The sequence below is a fragment of the Cheilinus undulatus genome, linkage group 23, assembly GCF_018320785.1.
Source record: "Cheilinus undulatus linkage group 23, ASM1832078v1, whole genome shotgun sequence".
Taxonomy (NCBI): Eukaryota; Metazoa; Chordata; class Actinopteri; order Labriformes; family Labridae; genus Cheilinus; species Cheilinus undulatus.
Window position 1 is genome coordinate 1,318,204 of NC_054887.1, and position 27,457 is coordinate 1,345,660.

At 38.8% G+C, this 27,457-nt stretch overlaps 1 protein-coding gene across 1 annotated transcript; it reads right to left on the reverse strand.

Annotated features, from left to right (window-relative positions):
* Window positions 1-26,928, reverse strand: LOC121505540 (ATP-binding cassette sub-family D member 2-like). Its single transcript, XM_041780952.1, has 10 exons — window positions 25,798-26,928; window positions 19,153-19,333; window positions 18,561-18,682; window positions 10,610-10,772; window positions 9,937-10,031; window positions 7,718-7,863; window positions 4,988-5,133; window positions 1,823-1,907; window positions 395-520; window positions 1-246 (listed from the first exon to the last, which is right to left on the reverse strand). Exons 1-10 carry the CDS (start codon window positions 26,740-26,742, stop codon window positions 42-44), a joined length of 2,214 nt encoding a protein of 737 aa, XP_041636886.1. The 5' UTR covers window positions 26,743-26,928; the 3' UTR covers window positions 1-41.
* Between the last annotated feature and the right edge of the window lie 529 nt (window positions 26,929-27,457).

Sequence of the window (27,457 nt, forward strand, 5' to 3'; positions counted from 1 at the left end):
CTTATCTTTTCCCCTCCTGGGCCCCTTACCCCCTTTCTACTTCACTCCTCGGCTGTTTTGAGAACAGAGTCGTCTCCCAGGATTTTGCAGAGCTCATTGAGGCGGAGCTGCATCTCGGGAATGCCGGCAAGCTGGGCCTCCAAGCGCTGTTTCTCCTCAGTGAGGGAGAGGCGCGTTGCTGTGTCCAGCTGCTCGAAACGCCAGCCTCCCTCCCCGTCGAACTGCAGCAGGTGAGTGTGGTACTTCCTAGAGGCGGAGGGAAAGTTAACCAGTTTTCAGAATTTCTTTAGTGCATGCTATGGTAAGAAGGGATTGTTTTTACCCAAAGCTACATTCAGCAGCATCTTTGTTGGACTGTAATATTGATACAACTAAAGAGTAAGATGTTTCTTACCACAGTGAGGGTCGGTGTGTGATGGAGAGCAGAGAGATGCCAGCATCCTTAGCAGCCTGGAAAATTTTCCCCTCCACATCGATACTCACAGCGCTAGTACACTCATCCAGGAGCGCGTACTTAGGTCTAAAACACAGAATATAATAATAATCATTTAAAGAGACTGACGATCTGCTTGTATCAGCTAAGCTGAGGCTGAAGAGTCTCATTTCAGGTTAGGGATGCTGTAGTATTTTACACCACATTACAAATTATTATGCAAATTAGATTTTAGTGTGATAAACATTCAAGTTTTTGTTTTTCAGTTAAACTCATGGATGGTATGGTAAGGTGTAGGATCCTCCAGAGGCTTGCATAAACCTACTGTTCAGCCCCCCCTAACCAATGCTCACGAGCAGAAATGGTTGCAGTGGGCCCAAAATACATGAAGACTCATTTTCAAACAGTCTTGTTTACTGATGAGTGCCGTTCAACCCTGGATGGTCCAGATGGAGGAGTAGTGGATGGTTGGTGGATGGCCACCATGTCCCAGCAAGACTGTGACATCAGCAAGGAGGGGGCGGAGTCATGTTTTGGGCAGGAATCATGAGGAGAGAGCTGGTAGACCCCTTTAGGGTCCCTGAAGGTGTGAAAATGACCTCGGCAAACTATATAGAGTTTCTGACTGACCACTTTCTTCCATGGTACAAAAAGAAGAACCGTGCCTTCTGTAGCAAAATGATCTTCATGCTTGACAATGAACCATCTCATGCTGCAAAGAATCCCTCTGTGTCATTGGCTGCTATGGGCATAAAAGGAGAGAAACTCATGGTGTGGCCCTCATCCTCCCCTGACCTTTAACCCTGCTGAGAACCTTTGGAGCATCCTCAAACTAAAGATCTATGAGGGTGGGAGGCAGTTCACATCAAAACAGCAGCTCTGGGAGGATATTCTGACATCCTGCAAAGAAATTCAAGCAGAAACTCTCCAAAAACTGAAAAGTTCAATGGATGCAAGAATAGTGAAGGTGATATCAAAGAAGGGCTCCTATGTTAACATGGAACTTGGCCTGTTAAGATGTTTTTGATTGAAATAGCTTTGATTTCAGTTAATATGACCTCCTAATGCCGCAAATTCAACAAATGGCCATTTTCAGTTCTGTACAACCTATAAAATGTTCTGAAACTCTGTTGTGCTTAATAATTTAGAACAGAGCATTTTAAGTTTTTTAGTTATCATTGGGAGGTTTGTTCAATAAAATCTGAATAATGCTTTAACAGCCGATACTTGAAAATTATACTCACTGTCATTTGCGTCGATTATTTAGGAAAATCTGAGAAAAATAGCATTTGCATAATAATGTGGAACACGGTGTGTTTCAGGACAGGTTTTCGGTCAGGGTGCAGGAATTTATCAGGTAACATTGTAATGTCAGCTGTTGGTTCTTACCTGTGATAGAACATACGAGCCATGCCCATCCTCTGCTTCTCGCCACCTGAAAGAACGTCCTTCCAGTCCAGCTCAGCATCCCAGCCTGAATGTGAAATCAGACATCACACAGACTTGGAAACTGCTGCTGCTCATGTGTTCTTTAGAGAAATGTGACATTTTAGGATAACACTTTCATGGGAAAATATTTATCATATCAGAAGAGAGGTTTCTTAGACAGGATTTCAGGAATGTCAGCAAAATCTGAGAAAGAGCCTATTTTACAGTGGAAACCTGAAATACATGTGTGCCTTTACATGAAATAATGAAATACATTTTTAAATCCATTAAATGAGTTGTGCATCTATGACTTTGCTAAGCTAGCATTTGTTTCGTCTATTCTACCATCTGTTAATGTATTATTCAACAACAAGACTATGGTTGTTGTGGTGGTCTGTCGTTTTGCTGTGTTGTACTGCTGCTGGTTATAGTGTTTCACAGTTATCAGATATTTTGTCTGTATTAGGACTATTTTCTACATTTTAATATCCATGTCTGTGTCTTTACAGTGCTGTATCTCTTCTGCTGGAGCAGACACATGGACTACTTTGTAGTGCCTCGGTTTTTTACATCCGTTCTATGAGCAGTCTGTTTTCAGACAGGCACAGATCTGTCTCTTAGTCTTCACTCAGACTATCAGCTTTTACCCCCTGGGTCCCTCTGACCAAGCTAAAGCACTATGAATGTTCATTTGTCCTTTAAGATTCTGAGAAACAGGTAAGGATGTGCAGGAAATTTGACGAATAGGTATTATGTCAGTGTTTCCCTGCTCTAAGAAGGTGTTTATTATTGTCACATGGAAATGCTGACGTTATGTAATGAATCATCTCGTGTCATCTCGTGTTATGTATTTGTATTTATATTTTTATCCCCACAGTAACTTCAGGGCAGACTCCAGGACAAATTTGCATTCATGAAAATTAAAGTGGGCCTTATTTTTCTTTTGCTGATGACTGTTTTCCTTTTATTTGGCTTGTTTTGGACCATCATGCCTGTTTTGTCCTAATATTTTTGCAAACTTTGTCAGTTATTTTGTAAAGTTCTGCCTTGTTGACTTTCCCATAGGAGAGAAAATTTTTTTAAGGCCACTGTGGTTTTTTTGGTGTATTTGTTGTTGTCTAAATTTGGTGATAGGTCAGTGAGGGTGCACTCACACTAGGTGGTCCGTACCATTCCTGAGCTTGTTTGAGGCGCACTCACACTAGGCCATCCACACCGTGCCTGAGCCCGTTTGAGCCTAAAGTCCAGTACGTTTGACCAGTGTGAGTGCATTCGTTCCGTGCTTGGGCACGGCACGCTTCACAGCCCCGGCACAGAAGGACGAGGTGGGCCTAGGCACGGTTTGAATGCAAATGAAGGACCTGCTACAGAGCACACAGAGCAGACCAGGCAGCAGCTGCATGCTCAACAGACATACTGTCCTAAAAAGAAAGGCTTAGAGAGGGGGCAGGATTTTTCTAGAGAGTTAGAAAGAGAACTACATATTTTGTCTCATTGTATTTCAGCTCAAACATTTGAGAACAAAACAGCAGTTGTGTTGCACAGCACCATGCTTACAGAATAAGGGTGCAATCACTCTAGGCAGTCTGTACCATGCCTGAGCAAGTCTGAGGGTGCACTCACTCTAGGCAGTCTGTACCGTGCCTGAGCAAGTCTGAGGGTGCACTCACTCTAGGCAGTCTGTACCGTGCCTGAGTATGTCTCAGGGTGCACTAAGGCTAGGCAGTCTGTACCATGCCTGAGCTTGTTTGAGGAGGCACTCACACTGGGCGGCCCGTACTGTGCCTGAGCTCGTTTTAGGTCGCACTCAGCATGCCTGAGCACTTTAGAGCCTAATATTCAGTACATTTGACCCATGTGAGTACGCTCTTCCATGCTTGGGCACGGCATGCTTCCCTGGCCCTGGCACGGAAGAACGAGATGGGCAAAAGTACGGCACAAATGCAAATAAAGGAACACAAGCGCGGGAACATGTCATGAAGTAACAAAGTTAAAAGGATCCACTTCAGAGCTTTTTCTAGAGAGAGAGAGAACTATATATTTGTCTCATTGTATTTCAACAAGTTCCAAATATTTTATCAGAGCTGAAGAACTTAACTTTGCACAGTTCTACTAAAACCTCGTACTAATGGATCCCAGTTCTGTCCACATTTTTACCAGTTTCTTGCAGAGTCAGGCTTTAATGACTGTGAGGGTCTTTTTTGGTTTGTGAAATAAAGCTTCTTCCCTTGACTGAGCCACAAACAGCAGCTCACAGGATAACAAACACTTTTCATCCTCCATGTGTGAAGGAGAGTCTGCCAAATTTGTGGACAAGTGTGTGGGTGAATCTCACGGTTGATTTAACCTCTCTTATTATAAAATTATAATGGCAAACTATCATCCACTGAATTTGTTTACCTATGATTCTATTTCATGTCATCAAGAAGTCAAACTGTGGTCTTGATCACTAATGTTTGAATGGAACATCATTTATTCATCCTGGGGTGTTTTCACTTCCAGCTCTCATCAGATGGTTAAATTGCTCTTATCTTTTAACTGATCATTTAATCTGCTTTGGACACAGGCTGTCCTGTGACAGGAGAGCTTGTTTGGTGCAGCACTGAACGGCATCCAACGCAGAGAGATGGCACAGTTCATGGCGCGTAAAGGAGGGGGATTCAGATACGGACACGCAGAAGAACAACTGCAGGGGCTCATACCAGTTCAAAAGTCTGGGTTTCAGTGGTTGTAACTCTGATCAGGCTCAAGATTATACTGTATGCGATAACTCTCCACTATGAACCTCTCTCTCTCTCTTCACTGGGCTCTGTATGGTTAATGTAGCTACTGATCCCAGGTCAGCTGAAATATATCCAGTGTCAGATTAAATATTGTATAAATCTGTTGCTATTTTACAGCCCAAAAGACAAAACTTATGTGTGCGGAGCCATTAACAGGTATAAATGGGCTTTATCACGGTTGTTATGTTTAGATTATTCCAGAGTTTTGTCCAGTTTGATGGTAATTACTATGTGTAGTTTTAAAGAAGCTATAAACAGTTAACTGGTCTTTTTTTTTCCTTTTAAACATCACAAGCCTCCTGTTTTCACTTCACACATCTTTAATGATTTCATGCTGTCTTACCACCCTCTCTGGTGACGATGTGTTTCAGGTTAACGATGTCCAGGATGGCGTCCAGGTCACTGTCACTGAGACCTCTAGCAGACATGTCTTCCTCAGAGTCTGGGTAGATGACTTGGTCCCGCAGTGAACCGATGGACATGTATGGCCTGGAGGAGGACACATGCACCTTATTCACAGTTTTACTTTGTAAACACATTTCATTAAAGGTCACATATTTGACCCCTTTAAGACAGGTTTATATTGGTCTCAGACATCCCAAAACATGCCTGTGAAGTTTATTGCTGTAAAAACACTCAACGAGCTGTTTCTGTGTCTGTAGCTTTAAATGTTAATAAGCTGTCTGACTCCGCCCCTCTCAGGAAATGGATGTGGCTCTCCTGATCCTCCTCTCAACTGGCAGGAGAGGAGGGCGGAACTTTCTTCCAAGCGTGGAGACCTAACCGAACCTGGAGGCGGGGCTAACTCCCCACATGACACCATGAGGGGAAAATCTGAGAACATTTTCTGAAAGGTGGAAAAAGGGAGGGGGTTTCTGATTCCTGGGGGATTGTGGACACGCCAAAGGCACATATTTCTGATAGAAAAGCCTGAATGAGTGTATTTTGCATCATACGTGACCTCTGAATTTTCTGGATGCTAAAGAATAAAGGTGTGTTTGTACAAAGGGGAACATCTTTGGCCCACTCTAAAGACAAAAGCCTGGAGAGCAAAGACACCCATTAAGCCCCGTTGTTGTTAATGAACAGTGTCTTGGATTGTGTTTCAGCTGACAGGTGGCTGTATCATCCCATGTATAAAATATTAACCACTCTGTATGGGGGGTCAGTTGAGTCTGAATCTCTGGGGTTAGATTACAGGATATTCACTGACTTAGACAAACTGCATACTGTTTTAAAAGCATTAGATGTAATACAAGAAAGCAACAAAGAAACTCTTCAGACTTCAGTAGAAGGAGGACATGTCTGGCACCTTTTCTTGAAGAGTGAATTGACACAGATTCTAAACTTAGCTCAGAAATGTTGTGTCAGCTGACTGACATTTTGCTGCTCTGCTAGTCTTACCCATACATAACCAGACAGCCATTTGCCCATCCTGTATGCATTTGTCAGTAAAAGAAAATGTTTAAAATGAAAGCTATTCTGGGCTGTTATGAATCTCATGGATTGACTGAATAATTCCAAAAAAAATCACCTCGGACTAGATAAAACAAACTTGAATTAGATGTTCTTTTGTTATCTTTTTTAATCAAAAGGCATTAAATATCCAGTGATTTTTTTATCCCTAAAAGTTCTCTAGAGCAGTGATCAACAGCCGTTTTTACCCAGCTGCCCCCCCAACTCGTATTTAAGATAAGCTAGGCCCCAAGTCCCACATGGAAATATTTAACATCAATTTAAACTGTTTCACTGACAAAATCCCACTGTAATAGGTCGTATGTATAAACTGCATTATAATAAAGGCATATAGTGCCAATCTAAAAAAATATAAAGGATCTGTTTATTAACTTTACGTGAACCAAAACTAAGAATTTTTGAGGTTATAAGGTTGAACAAAGTTGATTGCATGGAAGAATATCGTAGTTGTGACTGATCAATAAGAAAATATTTTTGAGTTCAGCCGGAATATTAGATAATCAATATCATCTGAATGATACCATTCTTATAAATGGGGTCAGCCTCTGTTTTCACAACGGTTTCTCCTAAATTTTTGACTTTATAATATCATACATTTATGGCTTCAAAAATGTGAAATTTTTGAGTTTATTTATCAAAATTTACAACTTTTTAAACCTAGAGATTAAATTTTTTTTTTGATGTTTTTTTTACTTTAAAAACTCTGAGTTTAGTTTAAATATACAACTCTTTTCTTCCTCAAAAATGAAAAAAAAAAAATCTCAAAATTACCAGATCCTCTTTATCTTTTTTTTTATCTTTGAGGTGGCCCTAACACCCCATTGTACATCATGTTTATTATCATGATTTTTAAACAAACATATGCACATGTAATTTTGACATCAGAGCAGACAGACCCCCCTGAGATCTTTAGAGCCCCCCCAGGGGTGCCAGGACCCCAGGTTGGGAACTGATGCTCTAGTTTCCTTTCTATTAACATATAATTATTATTATTATTATTAATTTTAAAGCTTTATTTTGGGCATTTTTGTGCCTTTATTTAATAGAGGAGGACCATGGATAGAGGTGGAAACAGGGACAAGAGCAGGGGAGAGACATGCGTAAGGGGGGCTCAGGCCGGATTTGAACCCAGGCCGTCCGTGTACATGGGGTGTGCCTTAAACAACTAGGCCACCTCTGCCCCCTATTAACGTATTCTAACTTAAATTCTTCAACAGAGAGGTATTAGAATTAGCCAGATCAGAAGATGATAAGTTTTGGCCACATGGGTGATTTTTGTATACAGAATAACTACAAAACTACAGGAAATAACCTTAAAAAAGTCTTTAAAATCACGATATTATTGGCCTTTAAACCCAACTTCCCTACATCTAAAGAAGTGAAAATAACTGAAAACCTCTCAGTCCTCGTCTGGCTGGTAAATATTTCACTGTGGCCGGGGATCTGGTTTCCTACTCACTCTCTGCTCTAGTTACACTGGATTACATTACTGAGAGGCTTCACCAGTACAACAGTCAAACCCAGCCGTGTTTTCACCACATCACACTCACTGGGGACACTGGAGAAGAGATATGAGGAGACCTGCCAGTGTGTGTACCTCTGAGGGATGTAGAACATATGCTGGGGAGAGGGTTTGTGTAGCCGCCCGCTGTAGACGGGCCACAAGCCGCTGAGAATCCTGAAAAGAGAGCTTTTTCCACAGCCATTAGGCCCTGTGATCAATAGATGCATGCTCTCTTCCACCTGAAAAAGAGAGAAAATGTGTTAATCCTGCTTAATCCAGGTTACGCCGCACTACTGTCATTAAGATTAAAAAGCCCTGGAGGGATAAAAATCATCAGTCAGCGAGTAGCTTACACTAAAGAGCATTAGACTAACATTACACACCAGGTCTGATTTTATAAAAAGATCCACACTCCTGATAAGACTGTGTGCTGTTGTAGTTGCTAGGGAAAACCACATGAAGTTATCACTAAATAACCTGTAGCTGCAGGAAATAGTGCCATACAACATACACGGCTTCAATTTCTGACAGTTCAGCAGAAATTAGGATAAAAAAGAAGGACAAAAATAAATAAATGTAGCTTTAAAATGTATAGTCCTTTAATTCCATACCTGTGTTAATGTCAATGCCACTTTAAAAGATATAAAACAGCCATATTCATTATTAATAGGGCTGTCAAACAATTCCACATTTTAATCATGATTATTCTCAGAATTTCATGGATAATGCCCATTAATCTTTTTAAATTTATTTAACTACTGTGCATCTAAAACTGCATTTGTATCATTTTTTATTTTTGTATTTTTTTAAACTTCCTGTTTGGATCCAGACCTCTTTTTAAAATTTAAAAGGAAATAAGGAGCTTTGATAGATGGAAGATTATGGCATGAGCTTGACGATGAAAAAAGGAACTTGTTAAGGACTGAAAAGGAAAATAAGGGAACAGTAAAAAAGTGAAACGAGGTGCAGATGACCTCTGACCTCTTCAATGTTTATTTTACATCACTGTGGCTGCAGGAAGACGTGGCAGTGACCTAGTATAAGTGTGCTAAAATGATTAGAAAGCTGGAGACTGATGCAATTAACAAAAATAAAATAATGTAAATCAATAAAAATGATCTTGATGGCTTTGTGATTAACAGTCCTAATTATAATGAATCTGATCTATCAGAGGAGGATCCAGGTGATGAAACTGGTAAAAGAAAAAGAAAAACAATAAAACATGTAAAACTGTAAGCAGGTACTTTTGCAAAAGTGCGTAGATACACATTATTAACAACTAAATAAGGATTTTTTTTAGAGTTGAGCTGAAGGCCACATGAAGTTTGGAGGTCTGTAGCCATTGACTCTGCAGAGAGTTGGCGACCTCTGCGCACTATGACCTCAGCATCCACTGACCCCGCTCCGTCATTACGTGGCCTACCACTTGGTGGCTGAGCTGCTGTGATTCCCAATGGCTTCCACTTTGTTATGATACCACTGACAGTTGACTGAGGAATATTTAGGAGCCAGGAAATTTCACCACTGGACTTGTTGCACAGGTGGCATCCTATCACAGTACCACGCTGGAATTCACTGAGCTCCTGAGAGCGAGCCATTCTTTCACAGATGTTTGTAGAAACAGTCTGCATGCCTAGGTGATGATTTTATACACCTGTGGACATGGAAGTGACTGGAACACCTGATTTACATTATTTGGATGGATGAGTGAATACTTTTGGCAATATAGTGTATCTAGTGTGTTAAGACACACATTTTGGGTTTCACTTTACAGGGCCTTTGCGTGATCTTTACATCGGTTTCTTGATGAAGGTCACAGGCTGAGTCGACTAAATAAAGTTGTTCTGTTTCATGTTTCTTTTCCTTCAAGACTTTTTTAATCCTCCGTGCACCTTGGAAGTTGGTGAAGTTTTCCAGGAATAACTACCTCAGTTCTCCATTATTTTCATCATTGGCATTGATCAATGATTTCAAGCATCTTTCCAGCTCATTACAGTAGGCATAAGCCCTAAGGAGGAACACCTCGTCACCCACAGGATGTATCTGTTTCTTAATGAGACCACAGAGGATTTGTCAGAAATGCTAATTAATGCCATATAGACCCAAAAGAACCCCAGGGGAGCTGGAGGTAAAAGGGAGAACATCTGAAAGCACGTATGTGTAGGAGTAAACATTCATGGGGAATATAGTGTGTGGAGTTTGATGTTGGATAGGGATCAAATCAATAGTCAAGCCATCTTTTCTGTAATGGTTAATTCCTAAAGGAAACGGTAGAACATGGATGATCCAAAGACAGAGGAGTTCTGACTCACCTTTAAATTCAAGCACGACACAACCACATCCCCGTTAGGTGTAATTATTGGAACATTCTCACACACAATGCCATTGTCCACATCTATCACTTCACCTAAGGAGACAAACAAGTGAAACACAACACAGGCTATGACATTAGATACCAGGGACTAGGCTTAAGCATGTATATGGATGAGATAAAACCCTCATAGAAGGATATATGGGGTTAAAAATAAACAAGCTCTAAGCTAACAGGTGATTTCTCGAAGGCATTCATTCAGGGCTCGAACAGAGTCAATAAGACTTACCCTGAACCTGATACTGAGTATTCCATTAAATTTGATGTTGGTGAAAAATCATGGGGGGGAGTCATCATTAGATAATGAGGAGAAAAACTGGTGGAGCAGTGGCTCCCAACATCATTACCTTGAAGCACCCCCTCCTCTTTACTCGTATTTAAATAAAAAAAGATCGTCTTAATCTTCTTTAAAAGTACACAGGTGGTTTTTAAGATCAAAGTTCTTCTTAAGAAAGCTTGGTGAATAAGGCTCATATATTTCCATTTTTCTGGAACTTTAAGTAGTAGTAGAAGGAATTATGTAGATTAACTTTAAACCAGTTGTCAGGGGTAATGTAAACATTTCTGGATGCCAACCACTTCTAAAAACCCCAGAAGAAGAAGAGCATCGATACCCTTTATCTCCAGTGGTCCATCTATGTGCATCTCAGGCTTGCTCTTCTTCTCTGCTCCTGTTGTTGCTGATAGAGATGAGCGTTTGTAGACACCCCTCTGGACATCCTCAAACACCACAAACATGTTGTGGACCCGTGCTGTGTAGCCTGCCAGCTCTGTGACCTGTCCGTACAAAGACACAGGGTTAAGTCAAGAATGGCAGCATGAAACAAGAAAGGGTCAGATTCTAATAGAGGACATTTTCATGTGTTCATCATGTGCTTTTAATCAGAGTAATTCTAAAACAGTCATTCTTATCCAGAGTTGTTCATGAGCTACCACATTTTGTAGTTAGAGAAACCGCATGGTAGTCACTTCACTTTCAACAAATCTAAAAATGTCTGAGCGTGAGGTCAACAACTAAAACAAAGCTTGTCACAGAGTCAATCTGATGATCACTCAACAGTCACACAGTCATTCTGATGATCACTCAACAGTCACAGAGTCACTCTGATGACCACTCAACAGTCACAGAGTTCCTCTGATGACCAATCAACAGTCACAGAGTCATTCTGATGACCACTCAACAGTCACAGAGTTCCTCTGATGACCAATCAACAGTCACAGAGTCATTCTGATGACCACTCAACAGTCACAGAGTCATTCTGATGACCACCCAACAGTCACTGAGTCCCTCTGATGATCACTCAACAGTCACACAGTCACTCTGATGTCCACTCAACAGTCACAGAGTCACTCTGATGATCACTCAACAGTCACACAGTCACTCTGATGTCCAATCAACAGTCACAGAGTCACTCTGATGTCCACTCAACAGTCACACAGTCACTCTGATGACCACTCAACAGTCACAGAGTTCTTCTGATGACCACTCAACAGTCACAGAGTTACACTGATGACCACTCAACAGTCACAGAGTCACTCTGATGACCACTCAACAGTCACAGAGTTACTCTGATGACCACTCAACAGTCACAGAGTCACTCTGATGACCACTCAACAGTCACAGAGTTACTCTGATGACCACTCAACAGTCACAGAGTCACTCTGATGACCACTCAACAGTCACAGAGTTACTCTGATGACCACTCAACAGTTACAGAGTTACTCTGATGACCACTCAACAGTCACAGAGTTACTCTGATGACCACTCAACAGTTACAGAGTTACTCTGATGATCACTGTATTTAATGTTTGATTCCTGAACAATGGTGTTGATATGGGCTGGGGTAGCCATCATTCATTAAGGATATCAGGAAAGAATTAGACATTTTTGTTGATGTGATCTTGAGTAGGGCATGGCTGACTATAGCTGTCTCAATAGAAATAAGATTTATTCCACGGTAATGAAGATTCAGCGTTATATTTAGCTAAATAAAAGATTAAACCTTTAGTAGCTAGCTAGAAGTATTTGACAATTACTGAATAAAGCGGTTTAAGGTTATTAAACAGTAGACTAAAGGTTAAATGGCTGAGCATGTAGCTAAAAGTTATTGATAATTGGCCAACATTGCTTGCTAAAGGTTACTGGCAATTGGCTTAATCAGGTATTGGTAAAAGGCTGGAATAGAAGGCTTAAGATTATTAGTAAATAACTGAAATAGTTGAATAAAAGTGTTAGGTATAATGGCCTAAATATTTAGCAAAAGTAATATTTTTCTAATTATGTGAGGTAAAAGAAGGAGGTAAGGTAACAAAGGTAAGGACACTTCTTGTTTCTAATGATGAAAAGGGACAAATGAGGATAACCTCCTCTCCTTCCTTGGCTCATAAGGCTTACCCTGCTGTGAGACAATGCAGACTGTTGACACAGCTTGGCTATATAAAATAACCAACATCACATAGGGGGGTTCAAGGACACCATGTTGGGCTTTAGCTGACTGGCTCAGAGAAAACTGACCAAGAACACAAATAAAATTGGTCTAAAGGAGAAAAGACAAATCAAACAAGGGAAAGTCAGACTAAGTCCCCACTGTAACTACACAAATAAAATATCCACTTTAAAGTTTTATCATCTTATCGGTACTCTTAAAACACAATCAGAAGATTGAAAAACACTGAGTGGTGTGCAAATTGAGGAAATAAAATCACCTTTCAAAGCATTTAAAATTTTACTGTTGAGTGTCTCAGTCCTAGCATTGAGAGTTTTACATAAACTATCTTAGAATAAAAAAATGAAAATGAGCAGATCCTTTTAAAGAGTTAAGATTCAGTGAAATACATTCAACCAAAAATAATAGGGACTTCTTAACTCTGCTTGTCAAGAATGACTTTGAGATGAGAGCAGAATGTTGGAACCCTAACCAAAATAAAACTTCATGATTACTCTGCTCTGTCACCTCAGATATGGAAGACTTTTCCAAGTATGGTAGCTCCTTTATTTATTAGCCTCAAGGGCTAAAATGTTTGCTATGGCTTGGTAACACTGTCAGCTGGTCTACAAAGTCTTCTTTAAGTCTTTTCTTTTATAGCTACTGTGGCCAGCTGCAGAAAGATCTGACAATACATGTCCGTAAGACTATGTATGCTACTGTCAATATTCTGACGTATGTATGTATGTATTAGTGCTGTCAAACGATTAAAATTTTTAATCAGATTAATCACAGGGTTGCTGTGGATTAATTTTAATTAATCATGATTAAATATCATTCACTTTTAATCTATATTCATCATGTTTCATTTTGCATAAACAAACAGACTCAAGAAATAAGGGAATCTCAGACGAACGTATGCTTCGCATTAATGTGGTGTTTTAAGCTGGAAGTGCTTTGGTGAAAAGAAAACTCCTTCCTGCAGAATGTGCATAATACTTTATGTCGGTCGACTGTTCCATCTTGTTTGTTTTTGTTCTCAAATTTCCCATCCAGAGGGCCAACATGCTGTTTAGTGTCTTCCATATTGAGTTGGTTGGTCACTACTGGATTGAAGGCCCATTTGCGCATGTGCGGAGGCATGCTAGACGGCAACCTTGGACAAACTGCCTGAAATGCGTTGCAAGAGATGTTTCAGGGATTTTGAGTCATTCTGTGCTGTAGATGGGTTAATTGCGTTAAAATTTTTAATCGGATTAATCATGACGATGGATTAATCCAAATGAATGCATTAATTTTGACAGCCCTAGTATGATATAATTTTATGTTTGCATGTACAGTGCTTAACAAATGTATTAGACCACCTGTCATATTTGTCTCAGAGACCATCCAGCATCATGAAGTGCTTTAATGCAGACTCTTTCATTTTCAGTGAACTCTTTACGTTTTACCATTTTGAACAGGAATGAGGAATTTCAAACTGAATTCACCCAAATTTGAGCCGGCTCACTGGGCTTCTCTGAGAAGTCAGAAATGAATCAAGCATAACATTCAACCACTAAAACTCATTTTTCTCTTCAGGAATGCAAGTAAATAACTATAATTTGACACATTCATCAAGAAATATTAATATGCTTTACTATTTTTTCAGGTTTTTTTGTAAATCAGTACAAATCAGTACATATTGGTGTATTAACCATTGCAGAAACATAAAAAATGATTTTGGTAATTACCAATGCTGTTAATTAAGGACAGCTGTGGCATAAACCTTACTTTGGTTAGGGTTAGGGTGGTCTGATACATTTGTTAAGCACTGTATGTGTTTAAAGTGGCAAAAATGAGCAGGGAGAGTGGATGAAAAGGGTTAATATGGGTCAAAAGGGGTAAAATGTGTGAAAAATGGATGAAAAGTGGCCAATGTAAGTAGCCAAAATTAACAGGTAATTTGTTTAAAAAGGGTTAAAAAGTGGCACAAATAAATAATTTAAACATCAGAACCCAATAACAGCTTCAAAAACTTTTTAACTCCAAAAGGAAATTTATATTGGATTTGTCCATCTATCCTGGTGTAATGACAGCTATTATGACATATATTCAATAAAGAGCAGCATTATTCCAGCCATGAAAATATAAAAACATGTTTTTTAGGATCACGAGTGCATAAAACATTGCATTTAAACATTCAGAGTGTTTGCCTTAGGAGCTGCACGGTTTCAGGGGAACATTGATGAGATGACCTCTCAGGACCACCGTAAAAAAGAAAGAGTCTAATTTAAATATCTGCAGTTGTTTCAGAGCGTACGGCGAACAAAAACAAGCATCTGATCTGCCGTAAAGTTTTGTTGTTTAAAAAAATGAGGGAGGAGGAAAGTGAGAAAGAAACGCAGAACTGCGACAGGGAAGATCAACAGATGGAGGATTATTCACAGCTAGGATAAGCCCTGAGGGAAGAAGCTCTGAACTCTCACAAACACACACACACACACACACATGAACATATGCAAATACACAATACCAGGATTCACTGCTGGCTGACCTACAGAGAAACAAAAGAGGCAGTGGATTCAAGCTTCAGAGTCTAATGCCTATGATCATTTTTTGTGTTTATTTCCCCTCATGATTAGATCTCAGAAAAAACTCACCTCAGTTGTGCTGTACAATAATATAAAAACTAAATACCAACTTCTCCAGACTGAGTACTAGTACTTACATTTGGGTACTCATTGGTACAAATATGAGTGCTAAATAATATTATTACTGGTCTTAAACTTATTTTGTGAGGCTGTTTTATTTACATCAGATGTTTATCGCTCCTTTTCTTATCGGTGTATAGTTTTGATTCTCCTCTACATTTATGTAAAAATATCACCAGACCAAGACTTGGCGCCTGCTATAAAGTTCTTTGGTAAGTAACTTAAATTATTGTGAGAAATTTTATAGAAAAATATTTCTATAATAACATAAAAAAGAAAGAATCTATAAAAAAGGATGCCTTAATGCCCAAAATGGATTAAACAGGTGCTCAGGGCTTGGGGTGAGTGACAAACACTAGCTAGGAAATGTCATAAGGCCATCTGACCACACACACATGCATGCACACACAACAAACACACCGTACACTATCACATTAATAGGCAGAACGTGTGGGGGCGTGAGCCAGGCACGCTGCCTGAGGAATGTCCCTGTTAAATTGTGTGCACACCTCCCTGCTGTGCATGCAGAGGCTTGCTGCTGCACATCTAACAGCTTGATAGACTGTAGGCAAGGACTCATATCCTCCAGGAAAGGTTTTGGGAGTAAAATAATGGCAGGAAAAAAATAATTTCTGCATCTTCCTAATTAAAAAATGTAAAAGAGGTATACTGTGAATATTTTTAGAATCCTGCGTGCTTGGATGGGCATGCCTTTGTGAGTTAAGTGGTGGTTTTAGAAAGACATGACTCACAGGAAAGGAAGCTGACAACAACATACTGGCAATTTTAACAGAGGAGCAGTTTGCACTCTTCTCCGTGATATGGGCTGCAGAACTCCCAAAGAAAAACTGCACACAGACAGACAGACAACTTGATATGCAAGTTCACTTGACCCTTGTTCAAACACACGCATGGACATATGATCAGAAGTAGAAAATCAGCTGTGTTCTGTGACAGAGCCTCACCGTAAACCGTGCTACAGTCAAATCCTCTTACAAAAATGAAGTAAGAGAGAGAGAGAGAGAGAGAGAGAGAGAATGCATGAATGGGTTTGGCTATTTTTTTTTTCTGTTTGGATTAAAATGCAACAAGAGATCAGGGATTTGGCCCTCAATGAACAAGGCCTTTCATTCACTGATTTCTTTCACTGCTTTTTTAGTCAGGACTTAAAAAAAACTGCTGTGCCTGCACTGTGAGCTTATCATCGAGGAGCTGTGAGAGATGAAAGTAGTGCACAGTCTGCATCTGCTGATCAGAAAGTGTGTGCAGGCCTTCACCCCTCTGCTGGAACACTTTTACATTAAAACCTGAGTGACTGAAAAGGCCTGATCACATATCAGACATCACACATGCTTCTGTGGATGTCTGAACGTGGAGCCTAATAACTCTTGAGAAAAATACTGCATAAAAGCCTGCCTCTAGATTATTATTGTGATATTGAATAGGAATAACACTGGCCTTCTAGCTGGAAAAATTCTCAGAGAGAGAGATATGTCAACAGGATAGTCTTTATTGTGAAAGGTAATTGATTTGTCAGTTTATTTATCAGTGTTATTTTAAAACATGATAAACCTCTGTTGCATTCATTTCCTGCAGGCATTTGTACTGTATGTTTATTAAGCTTTATTCTGAACCTGTCCCTACAGCAGTGGAAAAAGCTACATTGCATTCATTTAGGGTTATTACTAATTTCTTGTTTTTGTATTTGTCGACAAACCAGCTATCAGTTATTCTATACTATGGCAAACACAACATTTAGTGGATTAGACTACAGCAAAACAATTACATAAAAACATCTAATTGTGATTATTTTGACTCATTGCAAATTTAAAATGGACTGTTGTATTGAAGAGAATGGTGATCTGATGTCTTTCTTATTTTGAAAATAAGAAAGACATAGAAAGGAGGACTTTTGCAAGTTATTCTAGAAAAATCAGACACTTCAATTTTTGCATGATGTGTAGAGCTGAACATGCCTGCCTTGAGTTAAACTGGTACTTAGAAACACAAATCAGGTCAAAGAAATATTGCACTTTTGTGATTTGAAATTTGCTGCAGGGCATATTGCAATTTAGTCTAAATTTTGATTCATTTCCCAGCTTTAGTTAAGCAAAGATAAAGTTTCCATGCAGCCTAAAATGCAAGATGAGCAGTTTTTCAGGCTTTTCTAACAAAAAATATGTACCCCTAGTCTGTCCACAATCCCCCCAAGAATCAGAAAATCCATTCCCTCCCTGCTCTTTTTATCCACCTTCAGAAAATGTGTGTTGAAACAAGCAGGGGCTAACTCCCCTCATGATGTCATGTGGGGAGTTAGCCTTGCCCCCAGGTTTGGTTGCCACATCCATTAAGACACATCAATTTCCTGAGAGGGGTGGAGCCAGACAGCTCATTAGCATTTAAAGCCACAAACACAGAAACAGGGCTGAAACTGAGGGGTTTTTAGACATGCAGAAATCCAATACTGGAGTGTTTTTTTCAGCAACAAACTTCACAGGCATGTTTTGTGGACCTCTGAGGCAGATATAAACTTGTCTTAAAGGGGTCAAATATGTGACCTTTGAAAACTGAGAAATCATAACTTTTTTAGCCATAAAAACATAATCAAACGACAAAATGCTCCATGCTGGCCTCATAAATGCATGATGGCTGCTTCAGAAATAGTTCATTAAAAAAGAAAAAAGAGTAAGGACTTAATGCAATTCACAGCTAATTGTGTCATGCTATGGAGAGTGCTTCAGCCAGACTTTGCACAATCTAAGCAATCTGAAAGTAATGCTGGTCATCAGGTTATGAATAAAGGCTTATCAGAGCAGAGACGGGGTATTTTTAGCATCTTTTATGTCTTATTTCCTATTTCATTTCTTAACTCTAAGGGACTAACACCACTGAAACAGCTAGGTTCACTTGTAAATCCTCGTGTCTTTTAACACCCCACAACATAAATAAGGAGAAATACATACACTGATATGTCCATCACACACATGAAGCTAAAGGTGCATTTGTTAGTCCAGGCAGTGCTATTGAAAGTTCTAATTCTCCCCAGCGTTAGTGGGGTTGAAGTCAGGGCTCTTGGCAGGCCAACTGCTTTTTTATACCAAACTCATCTATTCATGGTTTTTGTGGAATAAGTCAAATAATAAAGCAGAGGGACTCCATCAAACATGGGAAACCCTCAGTTAGCTAAAATGTCCCAGGGGGTAACAGATGCATTATGGGGGTTTGGGCGGGATCAACATAATAAAGTGGAAAGTGGAATAAAGGGAAAAACAACACTGTGCATGTGCACAGACTCCGCTCTGTTCTGTCTCTACTGCTAGCCTCCCTGTTTCCATGTGTGTAACCTGTAAAGCCAAGGGGGAGTAAGAGGGGAAGAGTGGGTCTGATCCTTTCAGATAAGAGATGTAATTCACCCCAGCAGTTCAGTTCAGCACGTGGCTCCTCACCTCTTTGTAGGACGACATTATTCTCTCAATGGCATCAGCTCCTGAGGCCAGCAGGTTACGAGCAGTGGTGAAAGCTTCTGTCCTTTCACTCACCATCACCTGTGTCTGCCCATCTGCTGTTTCTAGGAAAGAGAGAAGAAAGGCATATGTAAAAACTGATCGATCTCTGACTTTAACTGTTGTTATCTGCAAGTCTGCGTCCTGTACTGTGAGTGTACACATTCTTACTCTCTACCTGCGGGCTTTGAATATCATGAAAATAAGCGATTTAAATATCAGGAGTTACAATGACACATGGGCACACTAGTAGTCTCACAAAGAGGTGACTTAGTGCTTTCTTTGCAGCTAAACTAAATTGTTATCAGGGAGGTGTGGGGTGATGCTGATAATTTCACAGACGCTAATCAGCCTCTGCTTTAAGGAGGAAGCAGTAGCTGTTGGTTATGGTGTTAATGCAGTGTGAAATCTGCTTACACCTCAGAATTAGACTGTTACACACTGGCTCTGTGAGACTTTAGATACTACGTGATACAGTAAGACATTAGAAATGTTATCTCAGCCAACGACATTTAAATAGGAGTTTGATTCTCACCATTGTCAGCAAAACCTGTAGCTGTTATGATGGGCACTGCCACCATGACCAGCCCGCTGCTGCTCCACACATACTTCATGAGGAACTGCTCGATCATGATGTACCACAGACGTTTGGACAGGATCAGATTCATCTGGTCTGCCAGAGCTCTGTAACACTTCTGCAGCTGACGCATCTCCACCTGCCAAAGACAGTGTGTTACAATGTGTTACAGGGTGTTATGGTGTGTAACGGTGTGTTACAGCCTGTTACAGCATGTTACAGTGTGTTATAGTGTGTTACGGTGTGTTACAGCGTGTTACAGTGTGTTACTGTGTCTTACAGTTTGTTACAATGTGTAACAATGTGTTACAGTGTGTGACAGTGTGTGACAGTGTGTGACAGTGCGTTACAGCGTGTTACAGAGTGTTACAGTGTCTTAAAGTTTGTTACAATGTGTGACAATATGTTACAGTCTGTTACACGATGTGTTACAATGTGTTACAGCGTGTTACGGTGTGTTAATATACACTAGAGACAGATTAACTACAGACCTATTAACTACAGACAGATTAACTACAGACGTATTAACTACAGACATATTAACTACAGACATATTAACTACAGACGCGTTAAATACAGACATATTAACTACAGACGTATTAACTACAGACATATTAACTACAGACGTATTAACTACAGACATATTAACTAAAGACGTATTAACTACAGACGTATTAACTACAGTTTTATTAACTACAGACCTATTAACTACAGATGCGTTAAATACAGACATATTAACTACAGACCTATTAACTACAGACATATTAACTACAGACGTATTAACTACAGACATATTAACTACAGACGCGTTAAATACAGACATATTAACTACAGACCTATTAACTACAGACATATTAACTACAGACGTATTAACTACAGACGTATTAACTACAGACGTGTTAAATACAGACATATTAACTACAGACATATTAACTACAGACCTATTAACTACAGACGTATTAACTACAGACGTATTAACTACAGACGCGTTAAATACAGACATATTAACTACAGACCTATTAACTACAGACCTATTAACTACAGACGTATTAACTACAGTTGTATTAACTACAGACCTTTTAAGTACAGACGTATTAACTACAGATGCGTTAAATACAGACATATTAACTACAGACCTATTAACTACAGACCTATTAACTACAGACGTATTAACTACAGATGCGTTAAATACAGACATATAAACTACAGACCTATTAACTACAGACTTATTTACTACAGACGCGTTAAATACAGACATATTAACTACAGACCTATTAACTACAGACGTATTAACTACAGTTGTATTAACTACAGACCTATTAACTACAGACGTATTAACTACGGATGTATTACCTACAGACTTATTAACTACAGACCTATTAACTACTGATGTATTAACTACAGACGTATTAACTACAGATGTATTAACTACAGACATAATAACTACAGACCTATTAACTACAGACGTATTAACTACAGACATGTTAAATACAGACATATTAACTACAGACCTATTAACTACAGACGTATTAACTACAGACGTAATAACTACAGATGTATTAACTACAGGCATATTAACTACAGACGTGTTAACTACAGACGTATTAACTACAGATGTATTAACAACACACATATTAACTACAGACCTATTAACTACAGACCCATTAACTACAGACGTATTTACTACAGACATATTAACTACAGACCTATTAACTACAGATTTATTAACTACAGACCTATTAACTACAGACATATTAACTACAGACGTATTAACTACAGATGTATTAACTACAGACATATTAACTACAGACCTATTAACTACAGACCTATTAACTACAGATGCGTTAAATACAGACCTATTAACTACAGACGTATTAACTACAGATGTATTTACTACAGACATATTAACTACAGACCTATTAACTACAGACATATTAACTACAGACCTATTAACTACAGATGCGTTAAATACAGACATAGTAACTACAGACGTATTAACTACAGATGTATTTACTACAGACATATTAACTACAGACCTATTAACTACAGATGTATTAACTACAGACCTATTAACTACAGACGTATTAACTACAGATGCGTTAAATACAGACATAGTAACTACAGACGTATTAACTACAGATGTATTTACTACAGACATATTAACTACAGACCTATTAACTACAGACATATTAACTACAGACCTATTAACTACAGACCTATTAACTACAGATGCGTTAAATACAGACATAGTAACTACAGACGTATTAACTACAGATGTATTTACTACAGACATATTAACTACAGACCTATTAACTACAGACGTATTAACTACAGACATATTAACTACAGACATATTAACTACAGACCTATTAACTACAGATGTATTAACTACAGACCTATTAACTACAGACGTATTAACTACATATGTATTAACTACAGACGTATTAACTACAGACCTATTAACTACAGACCTATTAACTACAGATGCGTTAACTACAGACGTATTAACTACAGACATATGAACTACAGACCTATTAACTACAGATGCGTTAACTATAGATGTATTAACTACAGACCTTTTAACTACAGACCTATTAACTACAGACATATGAACTATGGACGTATTTTATGCACATTATGTAAACATTCAAGTGTCCATTTTTTAAAATGGTTTACAGAAATCCCTGTATTGTTTTTACCTCCGCCAAGGAGGTTATGTGATTGACAGGGTTTGTTTGTTTGTTTATCTGTTTGTTTGTCAGCAACATAACTTAAAAAGTCATGGATGGATTTTGATGAAATTTTCAGGAAATGTCAGAAATGGCATAAGGAAGAACTGATTTGATTTTTGGAGTGATCCAGATCACCGTCTGGATCCAGGAATTTTTTTAAAGGATTCTTTACTATTGGGGGATAGGGCTAATGGTGGAGGTCTGCGCTCTCTGAGTGCTGTTCTAGTTTATGTATGTCTTATTTTAGTCAAAATGAGTGACATAAAAATGATATTCCCTTATTTACAGCAATTGGTATCAAATTTGCAGTGTTAGCAAAAATAACTAGTTTATTCTATCTAATATTGATGAAGTTTAGCATTAGTTCATGGAAGGCATACCCCCAGCTGTGGTCAGCTCATAGCTTGATTCACCTCCTCCACCCCAGCCTCCTCCTTTATAGCTTAAAGCTTGTTGCACCCACATATTCAGATTCATGCTACTACAGAATAATTACGTCTGAAATAATTTCATTGTTTTTAATACACATTGTCATTCATGTATCCATCCTTATTTGGGTTTCTAGCTATGTGCTTCCTGGAAAGTCAAAGCCAGCTGTTTTACTAACCCAGGGAGTATCTTCAGAGCAGAGCCTTCTGCATATCCATTGCCATAAACTGGTTGAATGTATGATGAGTGTTCCTGGCTGAATGTAGGTTATAATACAGAATGATTTATTGCTTGAATTTGTTCAAAAATGCATACGGTGAGGAACCTAATAATAATCGCATATTAAATAGTAATACTGGGAAAAAAAATCACAACTAGATTATTTTCCAACTTGTTCAGCCCTAGTAGGCTGCCTGGGGCCTCCAGACTACCAGAAGCCCCATGAGCACCTTATAAACACAATATAAGGCTGATATTTTCACACGTCAATAAATAGTTTTGTCCTTATAAAAATCCATATTCACAAAAAAGAAATAGGAATAACTGTAATTCATGAATAACTAGTGTCTCAGTTTTGTAGCTTGGGAAAGAGCCTCCTAGAAAACTCTGAATTTATGATACACATGACAGTAAGGGTGAGCCATACGGAGAAAATATATCACCCAAATCATGATCTCGAATATATCACAATTTATACAAATCAATCTTTAAGACAAATTTGTGAATCAATGACTGAAAAATACACATATATTTTATTTACAAGTCAAGTCTTTTACATTTGTTTTTCCTTTCTCTTCTACAAAAACCAGATGGTCAATGCATGGCATAATTTTAACATGTGCCATTTTTACAGTTGCACCACCAGGTAAGGAGGCCTTCTCCAGATTATTTCAGCAAAAAAACATTTTCCTGCATTCTGATCTATTTCATGGTATTAATGTGGAAATTTTCTGCACTGGGGAGAAGGTGAGAGAACATTTACATAGTATTAGAGGCAATTCTATGGTAAATCAGCTTTAGATGATCGTCAAAACACTCTATTTCCTCACAATCTAAGATTGTTCTATATGATGGATAAATGGACAACAAACTGCCTTGTTTTACAGAGATTGTTTTGTTTATGCAAACAAGATTTTATAGAGTTGACTGTTTACATGTTTCACAGTTATGTTTGGACTTTGTTAGATATATGTGGGTCAAGAAAATGGATGTGGAGGGTCCCATGCCTGGGTTTGCCTAGGTCTGCCACTGCTCTGTGGTAACTCAATCATCTTATCACCCTCATGTGAATCTGCCCACATCCTTGCATATTTGGTACTTCTGATCATGTCTAGTCAGCATCTTTGTCCCCTTCATGCAACCATACGACTAATACGTACTAGAAATAACACCTATCAGGAGCTTGAACATAGTTACATCTTAATTTTCAATACTGTTTTCAATTTATTTATTTTTTTTGTATTTATTGTTTGATTTCTGTACAATGAGAGAAAGGCTAACCGGAGTCAAACTCCTTGTTGCATTAGCCCAGGGGTGTCAAACTCAAGGCCCGGGGGCCAAATCCGGCCCGTGGTGCAGTTATACCCGGCCCACCAGATCATATGATATTTTTATTCTAACTGGCCCACCAGTATGAGGTCTGCAGATTTACTCCAGTATAAAAATGTAAACTTAACCTTGATGATTTACAAAAATCTGAAAAATTAAACAGTAAAAATAGTTTGATATGAACTCAGGAGCATGGGAAAGAAATTAGTGTTTTCTCTATATTTTCAATTTTGCATCTCACAGTTATGACTAAAAGTCATGGTTTTGACTTTTTATTTCACATTTTAATCTTAAAATCTCATAACATTGACTTTTATCTCATATTTTTAACTTTTAGATTCATAATTTTAAATTTCAAATCCTATTTTGACCTTTTCAAGTCATAACTTTGACTTTTATCTAACTTTTGTACTTTAAAAACTTGGGATTTTTAATTTTATCTCAGTTTTTTTTTTTACCTTTTCAAGTCATGGTTTTGACTTTTATCTCACATTTTGACCATTTTTAACTCCTAACTTTGACTTTTATCTCATTTTTTTACCTTTCAGATTCATATTTTTAAATTTCAAATCCTATTTTGACCTTTTAAAGTCATGATTTTGACTTTTATCTCATGTTTTGACCTTTTTCAACTCCTAATTTTGACTTTTATCTAAGTTTTGTACTTTAAAAACCTGTGATTTTTCATTTTCTCTTTTTTTTTTTTTTTTTTTTTACCTTTTAGGGTCATGGTTTTGACTTTTATCTAACTTTTTGACCTTTTTGAACTCATAATTTCGATTTTTATCTAACTTTTGTACTTTAAAAACCCATGATTATTTATTTCATCTCAGTTTTTTTTGACCTTTTCAAGTCCTGGTTTTGACTTTTATCTCATTTTTTACCTTAAAAACTTGTGATTTAATAATGTTATTTCACATTTGACCTTTAAAACACATTCATTTGAAATTTTAACTCATATTTTGACATTTTATGATTTTGTATGATTTTGATGTTTACCTCATGTTTTGACTGTTAAAAATCATGATTTTGAATTTTACCTCAGTTTTTTACTTTTAAAATTCATGGTTTCAATATTCTATCTCATATTTTGCCTTTTAAAAACATTATTTTGACTTTAAATATAATGTTTTTACCTTTTAAACTTATAACTTTGACTTTTTATCTCAGATTTTCAGTTTTTTACTTATCATGTTGATCTTTTTATCTGAGAATCATTTATCATCAGTGCCAAGTTTTTACCCCCAAAATTCACTGCTGGTGAAAATAAGGTTGGCCTTTTATGCTTAAATATCCACCGTTATCTTGGTTTATTTATTTTGACTCGAAATTGTTTGGCCCTCAGTTTACACCCAAGTCCAGAATCCGGCCCCTGCTGTGATTGAGTTTGACCCCCCTGCATTAGCCAGTAAGGCTGATTCTGATTCTTCTAACGTTTTTTCTTTTATCTGAGGCTCATCGAGACAGTGATTTTGGAGAGGCAAAAATAACGGCATTATTAATTATGGGTTTGCAGTTTGACTGCAGTTTTACTGATGTTACCATGCAAATCCAATAGAAAGAAGGCTGCTGTTTTTATTCCTAACAACTTTGTTCAAGAATATCCAACAGTTAAGTCCATCATCCTCTCAGCCGTCAGAGTAAACTTAAAACTGGTACATTTCTTAATCTCAACTTCAAGCACAGTTTTCTCCATAATCTGAGACATAATTAGAGCATATATACACTGATTATGCATCTGTGATAGGCCAATAACATCTATAGATGAATATAGCTCTGTTAGTGTTAGGATAAACCCTCCTGACTGTAGATCTACTACTCTGTTTTAGTGGGAAGTGTAGCTGTGAAATACTGATGAGTGATGTGTTATCTATTCTGGTCTCATACATCATACCTTGTGTCCCCTGTAGAAGGCTATTTCTTCAGCATTGGCAATGATTCTGGAGTGCACATAGCGCAGATAGCCTTTCCTGTGAGCCTCCTCGGCCACCAGCTTGCCAAATTTTGGCGAGCAGGCACGCAGGACCTTAGCTGTCGCAAAGACTACTAGCCCGGCCAAGAGGGTCGGTCCGCTGGCGTTGGCCCCCCTGGACCTGGCGGTCTGTATTAAGGTGTAGGAGGTGAGCATGACGTCCAGGATGGGCTTGGTGAGGTTAGAATAGAGGTGGGCCACCGACTGGGAAAACATCATGACATCCTCGGTGAGAGACTGGTCCGGGTTGGCCAGCCTCCCGTCCATGTTGCTGACTTTGTAGTAGGTCTGATCGGTGAAGTAGGTCCGGTAAGCATGGTTCACCAGCCGGGTGCGGAAGGCCAGAGCCAGCTTGCACTCCAGGTACCGGATGGCGCTGTTGACGAACGTGGCCGGGATGGCGATGAGGAGCCATTTGATCAGCTGGATGATGAAGCGCTTGGGCTTCTTCTCAACGATTGTTTTGACAATCTTACCATCAAGGCTGGCTACATAAATAGACAGAAACGTCCTGGATATCAACGCGACCGAGTGCAGGGAGAGCAAACCGAGCTCTTTGGAGACAAGCTTGGGGAACAGGATTTTCCCAAGTTCCAGGATCTGTTTGAAAAAATCTGCATTAACCCCCGGTGATGCCTTCTTGTGATTCGCAACATCATTCGCTGTTTTTGTTAAACAAGTGGAGCCGTTTTCCGCTTTAGAAATCCGGCCATTATTCCTGGGATCTCTGTTTTTGCTGAGCTGCCTGCAGATGATGGGGTACAGTGTTTTGACACCGTAAGCAGCAGCCGCAAGAAACACGGCTCGCTTGGCCGCAGTCGTGCGGTCCCATCTCACTTTGGACGCCGCATCGAGGATGTTGGACATTTTTAACCGTTAGTCGTCTCCGCTGATGAAAGCCATCCTTCAGACTCAAATCCAGCAGACTCCCGTCGACATTTACAGCGAGGACTTCTGATGGTTTGATGGATGTGAAGCGAGCCTGAGACATGTACCGCTACATCCTGCTCTTTTTAGTACCAGAGTCAAGAGGAGACAGCACCATCGAGGCACAACAACTACATTTCCGGTTGTAATGTCAAAGTAAAACGACGAGGGAAATTCCCTTTGCACAGTATGATGACCGGTCAGCTCTTCCGCTGATTGGTCATCACCCTGAGCAGAGGAAGAAACGTCTTCAGAACAAGAGAAATGACCCATAAGGTCTGTAAATCCTAAGTTTATGTTATTTCTTCAGGTCCTAACCATGCCACGCATTAATTAGTTACTAACATGCTGTCTTTGTGCTGTCTTTCCTACGGTGGCATCCACTTGAAAATAGTAAATAAAAATCCTCCTGTTTTTACGACATAACTATCTCATAAAAACTGGACTTATTTATTTTAGATTTTCCTGTTTTACAGGAGAATCAAAAATAAATAAAAATCCCTGTGTTTATGAGATAGTTACGTCGTAAAAACAGGAGGATTTTTATTTTCAAGTGAATGCAATACGCCACCGTACTTTTCTGTCTTCAGTTTTAAATAAAAATCATTGCACATGATTTCTTTTGTGAATGTGCTTTTCTCTTGTATGCATTGTT